General features: G+C 47.6%; 1 protein-coding gene across 4 annotated transcripts in view; it reads left to right on the top strand.

The window, feature by feature from the left end:
• The first annotated feature begins 1,294 nt into the window (after window positions 1–1,294).
• The window catches only part of TLE4 (TLE family member 4, transcriptional corepressor), a 98,350-nt gene continuing 91,716 nt past the window's right edge, over window positions 1,295–7,928 (top strand). For 3 of the 4 annotated variants that reach the window (XM_042033563.1, XM_042033561.1, XM_042033560.1), the window contains exons 1-4: window positions 1,296–1,435; window positions 1,864–1,961; window positions 3,102–3,165; window positions 4,532–4,576. In XM_042033563.1, the coding sequence (XP_041889497.1) occupies window positions 1,391–1,435; window positions 1,864–1,961; window positions 3,102–3,165; window positions 4,532–4,576 (252 nt within the window). In that variant the 5' untranslated portion in view covers window positions 1,296–1,390. Of the gene's footprint in view, window positions 1,436–1,863; window positions 1,962–3,101; window positions 3,166–4,531; window positions 4,577–7,928 lie in introns of all 4 variants that reach the window. The other variant, XM_042033562.1, reaches the window with a different exon arrangement.

The following is a 7,928-nucleotide window of genomic DNA, read 5'->3' as shown; positions in this document are numbered from 1 at the left end:
CTTTGATTGACGGCTGAACAAATGTTTCCCCTGTTCGAACGCCGGCGCCGCGGAACGCCGGCGATCTGCGGGCCCCGCCTCGGGCGGCGGGAGAGCGGGGGCGGGGAGGCGGCGGGGAGCTGCCTGATTGGTTGCTGGCCCGAGGCGCGTCAGGACCCCACGTGGGGGCGAGTCCGGGGCCGCCCCTCTGCCCGGGCCCGCGCGCCCATTTGTCAGCGGCGCAGTGATGGGCATTGGTGCCGAGCGGCGATTAATGGCAGCCCGCCGCCCATTGGTCGCCGCCGCCGCCCTTCATGGGTGGGAGGCGGGGGGAGCGGCCGACGGTGTCGCGGTGCCTGATGGGAGAAGTAGTCCCCGGAGCGGCTGCATGCGGGCAGTCCGGCATCGAAAAGACTCGGACTCCCAGGGTGCTCCGTAGCGGCGGCCTTCCGGCTGCTGTGAATATGTATCAGAATGTTAATGACGAGCCGTTGCTAAATTTGGTCAAAGGAATCACCTCAGCAGAGCGTGCTGTGGGAGCGGCGCGGAGCGGCGGTTGGGCTGGACCGGGCTGGGCAGGACACGGCTGGGCTGGGCCGGACCGGACCGCGCCACGCCGACGAGCCGAGCACGGGGCTCCACTCCGCGCGTTGCCGCCGCCACCACCGCCACTTCCCGGAGTTTCGAAAGGCGAGGAGGGATAAAAGAGAGGAAAAAAAAAAAAAAAAAAAAAATATATATATATATAAATAAAGCTGCCCGGACCGTACCGTATTTTTTAATCTTTATCGCTCTTCTAAATTTTTTTTCTAATTAAAAGAAAAAAAAAAAAAGGCGGTCGAGCAGCACTAGCGGGGGAGATGCGGTGCGGGCAGTAGCAGCGAGGACCGGACCGCCGCACAAAAGGGCACCGCACCGCACGCACCCCCGCCGCGGCACCGGAGCAGCCTCCCGCCCGCCGCAGCCGCCATCCCCGCCGGGGTTCTGCGCCCCGCTCCGCCCGGCGTTGGGAGAGCCGCAGGCAGCAGCAGTAAAAGTTTTCAGGAGGGGAGGAAAACTGCCGGCGGGGGGAATCTCCGGTGGAGCGCGCGCCGGCGCCGGCGGAGGGGCTTTCCCCGCCCTCCTCCATCTCGCCCTCTGCCGCACGGGGCTCGCAGCCCGCCGGAGCCCGTGGAGCGGCGGCGGCGCTCGGGAGAACCGGCCGGCGTCGCCCGCTGACCGCCCCCGGGGGATGTGGCAGCGGCCCCCGAGCGTTGCGGACGCCGCCGCCGTCGCGCCTCGCTGCTGCCGGCGGTGCCCCGCCAGCCCTGGGGCGGCGGGGCCGGGGCGTCCCTGCCCGCCGTCTCCGCCGCCGCGCCTGCAGCCCTGATCCCCGCCGCTCCCGCCGCCAGCGCCCCCCGAAGCGGCGTGGATGATCCGCGACCTGAGCAAGATGTACCCGCAGACCCGGCACCCGGTGAGTGGCGGCGGCGGCCCCGCGGGCAGCGCTCCGGTGCGGGCACCGCGGAGTTGTAGCCATTTTCTTATTGTTGTCCGCCGCGCCGCCGCCGCCTCTCCGGGTCGGGGTTGGCTTGTTCGAGTTGCTCTCGCGTGGTGCGCGGCGGTCCGGGCGCCAGCCCCGCGTCCCGCGGCTGCGGCCGGTACAGAGGGTCCGAGCGGGCAACACCTCCTCCAGCGGCGGTCCCGCACCGCCGGTGCACACGTCGGGGCAGCATCTCGGGGTGCTTGGGGCATCTCGCCGTCTCCAGCGGACGAGCGGGGACGTGGGGGGCTGCGCCTCGGCGGAGCCCGGGTGCGAGGGCCGCGGCGGGGGACGGCGGCGGGCGGGAGGTAGTGACCGGGCGAGAGGGGGCGATTAAAAGACCTGCTGTTCCTTGCTTGCAGGCTCCTCACCAGCCAGCGCAGCCCTTTAAATTCACCATTTCAGAGTCCTGCGATCGGATTAAGGAGGAGTTTCAGTTTTTGCAGGCTCAGTACCACAGGTAAAACTGCCTACTTTCCCCGAGCCCCGCGCGGTCTCTCCTCTCTCCGCTTTCAGTGCCGCGCCTGGAGGGACGGCGGGGCGGGGGCGCGGGACCCCTGGCGGGATCCGGGAGCGGGGCGGACCCACACCAGCCAGGCGCTCCTCGCCGGCTCTTCCACATCCCGCTCCTCTCCCGACCTTCGGGCGAAGGGCTCCTCTGGGCCCCGAACCGGGCGGTGCGAGCGGATTTTCTTGTTTTCCCCGCGTTCCGTTGTGTGGTTGTTCTTTTTTTTTTTTTTTTTTTCTTTTGTTTCTTTTGGTCTTTTTGTTTACTTTTGCGTGCGGAGTGGGGGAGGGAGGCTGTTGATAGAAAAATATGTGTCTGGCTGGGCTCGTCCTCTGATTTTCTTCGAAATGCCGCTCAGGACAGGCTTGTCTTGGCTCGGCCCCCTCGCGCCTTTCATTGACATGTCAAGTGCTGATAACCTGGAAGTGAGGCGGCGAGCTATTTCATTATCCTTAGGTGGAACAGCGCTGTGTCCTCAAAGTGACAAGTGACTTCTGGCAGGATTGTTTAGCGGGCTTCTGAAAACAAAATAAACACTGGAGGTCTTAGTATTTACCACAGTATTCCTTAAATTACGTGCAGTATTTTACTTGCAGTTCGATCGTCAGTAATAGCAAAGAGCAAAAATTAAAATCCACAAGTTTTGCTTCTTGACGCAGTGATATGCATTTGATTCTTCTGTGGGTTGAGTAAAAGAAAGAGATGTTTCTAAAACTCCTAAATAAAAACGCTGAAACCCAAATTACATTTTTGTTTGTAGCTTCTTAAGCTTAACTGTTAAAGATATGAGCGAACCCCTGTGTGCTTCTTCTGTGAACCAATGTCGGTGTTTATTTTTTTTGTCAGAAAAATAATTTTCTGTGTACACCACATGTATGTATGCAGTTCTTTTAGGAGATGAGGATGTTGCCCAGTATCCCTTGATAATGGAAAAGTGCAAACCCCCACCCTAAACTCTCAAGCAAGAGCTGGAATACACATTTGTATTTGTGTGGTGTAGAAATGTTTGAAAAGGGAGCAGCCGGTGCTCAGGAGAATGTCACTTTAGTGTGATGAAGTACCCATGCTTTTTCCTTTTTGTCTCTTAAACAGTTTAAAGCTAGAATGTGAAAAACTGGCCAGTGAGAAGACAGAGATGCAGCGACATTATGTCATGGTAAGCAAGCTGCATAACAAATTCGAAATGTCTATTAGCCTCGTATACTGAGACTGACATACATTTGGATTGCTGGAGGCAAGCAGGAAGATTGTAGTAGCGCTGCTGTTGTTGAGGTTCCATCAGTGCTTCCATGATAAATCCTTAGTTTCTGGGGTGTTTTAACTTGTTTGCAGCAGTCAGTATCCTTGTGAAACTGGCTTTTTAACCTTTTAAGCAGTTGAGGATGTTTCTTCCAAATGCTAGCAAATCACTTGTCAGCCCTTTCAAGCTGTGTGCAACTTCCGTAGTGTACCTGGGGATGATGTTTTCACTTTTGCTGACTTGTCCCAATGGTCATATCTGTAAAATGGTTCAGGATAGTATTTTTTTCTATGATGTAAGTAAGACAAAATTGTACACAAGCTCATGCAAATCCAGTGCCTTCTTCCTAGAAGAGCTGTTGCTCTTAGGCAGCTGAATCATTGTTTCATTAAACTGAGAATGTCAGGGATCTCAGTGAAAGGAATTTCCTCAGTTGTTGTGGTCTGCCTGGTTAAATAATGTGCATAGGAAGACATGTCTAAATACATAATTGTGTGATGGATCATGATGACTGTAGAGGAGCTCTTGCTATCTCTTCTGTTGTACACCTCTGAAGGATTAGCTGTTTTCCATATGCACATGACAAGTAATACTCTTGTATACACAAAAAGAGTAAATAACCTTGAAAAAATCTTAAGCAAGAGCACAAGCAAACGGTAAGGCTCGCAGTTGTCATTTTAATGCCTGATATGCCTAAGTCTTGGAGATTGTTTGGTATTAACGTTACACACTGAGCAGAGTTCCCTGCAGTACTCGGGCACAGCAGGACCTACATAGATTGGTGTATCTGCTCTGGCCCTGAATTTCTGTGCTGTTTCTTTTTTTTTGTCCTTGCAGTTTAATTGCAGGAATTTTTTTTGTGTGTTCTTTTGTAAAATTTAAAATATTGAATCATTAGTCTGTTAGACATTACTGATTTATGTGTTTATATGCTTGAACCGCTTTGGGTGTTTTTTTGGCATGTTCTATCTGTGCTAGTGGATAAAATCTTGATCGTTTTCTGCTTCTAATCCTTGACTCCGCTTGTGATTTTTTTTTTTTTTTGGTCTGTTTTGGCCTTGTTTGACAGCTGTTCTTTGTAAATGTGACATGAAACAATGTAGATAAAGCAAAAAAAAAAGTTTTTTATGAAATGCTTTCTTTGCAATTCCAGGAACTCTTCAAGGCAAATAAATGTGTGTAAGTCTGTATGTCTTTGTACAGATGATGTTTCAGTCATAGGGAATTTCAAAGTAGTTTCCACAATTGCAAGGTCTAACAGAGTAATTTTCTTTTTTCTTAGTATTACGAGATGTCCTATGGACTGAATATAGAGATGCATAAACAGGTAGGTAGATAATTTGTTTTGTTGTAAGAATGGTCTGTATAATTTCTCCTATCAATCTTAAAACAGATGTGTATTCTGTGTGACTTGCTTTAATTGCATGCTTGAGTGCATCAGAATTTTTCTTAACCTGGCCTTGAATCTTCTGTCTCATGTTTGGTATGCAGAGCCTTTGTAGGTTACGGTCTTGACTGCCAGTCGTGCATTATTTTCTTGACTTTCCACACTGCAGTTTTTGCACATGCAGGCAATCCTATACTTCACAGGGACGGTGTCTGTGAGTATGAATGGGTTTGTGGGTTGTGTCTTCCTTTCTGTCTGGTCTCAAACCTTTCGGGTTTACTTTTTGGGATGATGGCTGTGTCATGAACGTGTATTAGGAAAAGGAGTGTGAGTGGAAAAAATGTTTTTTTTTTGTTAACCTGGGCTGATTTAAGCTGGAGCTACAAATGCAGTTGATGTACAGCCATTTTGGTGATTCCATCAGGCTGCTTACTTGGACTTCTGTCCAGAACCATTGTGTCAGCATCTCAAACACAAAAGAGTAAATGAGCTTTCTGTGAGGGTGTAAGCATAGAATCATAAAATGGTTTGGGTTGGAGGGAACCTTAAATATCGTGTGGTTCCACCCCACCCTGCCATGGGCAGGGACACTTTCCACTAGATTAGGTTACTCAAAGCCCTATCCCCCCTGGCCTTGGACACTGCCAGGGATAGGCATCCTCAACCTCCCTGTTCCAGTGTCTCACCATCCTCACAGTAAAGAATTTATCACAGTGTCTAAACTAAACCTGCCATGTTTTCAGTTTAAGGCCATTTCCCTTTGTCCTATCACTACATGCTCGTCAAAGGCCCTTTACAGCTCTCTCATAGGCCTCCTCTAGGTACTGGAAGGCTGCTATTGGTTCTGTGCCTTGAACTCTAGCACTTAGGCCAAGATTAGCAAGAGATTAGTCAGCTAGTGCATGATAGTGTAAATGAGAGTTTCTTATTTGATAAATGTGTGTTTTTTAACCTTCTCTAGAGGAGAATGAATTAAACGTCTGACCTCTTTTCCAGTGAGGGAACTTTTTGTGAAGTGGAGTTTAATACTGACAACTCATTCTAGCAAATGTTTGAGCAATTCGCCACCTTTGCTGGGGAGCATAAACTGCAGAAATAAAGAAATGATTGGACGGGAGAAAAAAGATCTCCTGAAAATTGGTTTTTACGCATTTCTGTTCAAAGTTAGGGATTTGGAACTTCTCTGGGTTTGGAAATAGCATTTCTTTATCTTGTTGACAGCAGACATAGAAGTCAAAAGTTCTTTCATGTTATTTATTATATTTTGTATTCCATTAGCATCTCAATGCCATAGAACTGATTAGGGCCGTTTTTGCTAGATGGCATACATATGAAGACACTGCGATTTCCTGTTTCAAAGCATTTTGCATCTACAGCTTCAAACTTATGGAATCTTGTACATACAAGTTATTTTACAGACATATGTAGATCTTTCGAATTCTCTTATGGGTCCTTCTCATGGGTACCGTAAAAGTCAACAAATGCGTTTAACAAATGGCTGACAGGAAAAGGCAGTGATTGCAGCAGATGAGATTGTATGCACATGCTGACTGTCTGGACCTGATCCTTGTCATGAGTGCTGGTGGAAAGATTGGTTACTGACTCTTAAGAGGTGTTGGGTCTGTTCTTAAATCAATATCCAGATTGTTTCAGGTCCCATTAGAGTAAAACACAAAAACAAAATAAAACCAAACAAACCCTCAATCAGTAAAGCTGTAGATATGGAAACAATTCACAAAGACCGGAGTCTTTACAGGCCACCTACATAGCAAATTCTTACAGGCATTTGAAAGCCAGCATTGCAGTCAAACTTGTTTGTATTTCTAGATACCCTGTTTTTACAGTGGTTATTTAGACTTACACTGACTGCACAAAATTCTTTGCAACAAAATCAGCTTGCAAGTGCAATGTGTAATGAAACTGTATTAAGCCAGGGAAAAAAGCTATAAGTTCATAGCAAAAGCCTTTTAACTTTTAATTTCTAAATGCTTTACTTCAGAAATTTTATATGTGTATGGTGATGGAGTCATCAGTGATACTCTGCAGAAATTAAATACTTAGCGACAACTAAGCGTGGGGATTACAAAGGACTGGGGTTTTAATTAAACACCTTTTTCCATCACCATTCAGTCTATTCAAATTAGTAGTTTTAAGTATTGTACTCTCATGCAAAACACTTAAATATTTTGTCAGATGGTGAATCAAATTAGTTACGGCTAGGAAACTTGTTCACTTTCATTCTGAAATCTGATACCAATTTCCTGTCTTTCATATCTCCCTTTCTGTTGACACGGTGTTGTATTTTTCCTTTCTCCTCTTGCCTCAGCAAATGCAAAATATTTCCATCTTCCATTATGATCACAGTCTTAGGGTCCAGTTTGGTATTTGTATAGATGGCATTGATTGCTTCATTTGATGTGTGCAAAGCGTTTTAGGTCTACCACCTTAAATTCCCTTTTCCTCCTCTCCCATCTTTGAGTTTCACTCAGCTGAAATTGAGCGATTCACCCTTTTTTATTTTCCTTCTCCCCCGCCCCCCAGCTTTCTAAATTCAATCATATAAAAAATCCTGAGGGCAGTTTATCACATTATGAAATACAGACAGCCCTGCAAACCACCTACTTATTATATTTTCTTTCTTTTTTTCACTTTAGCACAGAGGCATATCTGTCTTTATTTGTTTTTCTGGGCAGACAGCCTTGGTTCCTCTCAGGTTCTTTTCCAGATGTACTCACTGGATGCCCTTGTAATGGAAAGCAGGCAATAATGCAGTGAAGTTGCCCTTCGGCGTAATTGGGCCTAGTTCTCAAGATCAGGTTAGGCTTTATTCACTTATTAGATTTGCGTCTCAGAGGGTTCAAGAGCAGGACTCCCTGGAGTCCTTGGAAGTACCCTAGTAATTGGTGGCCCTGATATTTGAAACCTTGTGTGTATTTTTCTGTTAAAGCTTCTGTTCTTCTTGGCTGCTTCCAGCCACAGAGTATTTATTTTTAGAGAAATTTTTCACTGGAACAGAAAATGATGTGTGATGGAGTCATGACTCTGTGACTTAGCAAATTGATAAAAGGATAAACGTGCAGAAAGCAGCGGTAGTGAGTGTGCCTGTGTGTCTGGGGGCAGAGAGGGGGGAAGAGCATCTCTTTTCCCACCCCTTGTGTGATGCTCATCATCAGTCATCCTGTGTTGATTTTGATAGAAGACTATTAAAGTGAAACCTATGGGGAATTTGTCATTCTGAAAGGAAAGCTAATGTAATTAGTACCAATTAAAGTACATTTAGTAAATTGGATTT

Source organism: Corvus kubaryi, unplaced genomic scaffold (genome assembly GCF_017639235.1).
Source record: "Corvus kubaryi isolate FWS band 111438036 unplaced genomic scaffold, C.kubaryi_AGA036_p1.0 37357, whole genome shotgun sequence".
NCBI classification, from domain to species: Eukaryota; Metazoa; Chordata; class Aves; order Passeriformes; family Corvidae; genus Corvus; species Corvus kubaryi.
This window is presented reverse-complemented; position numbering and strand designations above follow the sequence as displayed.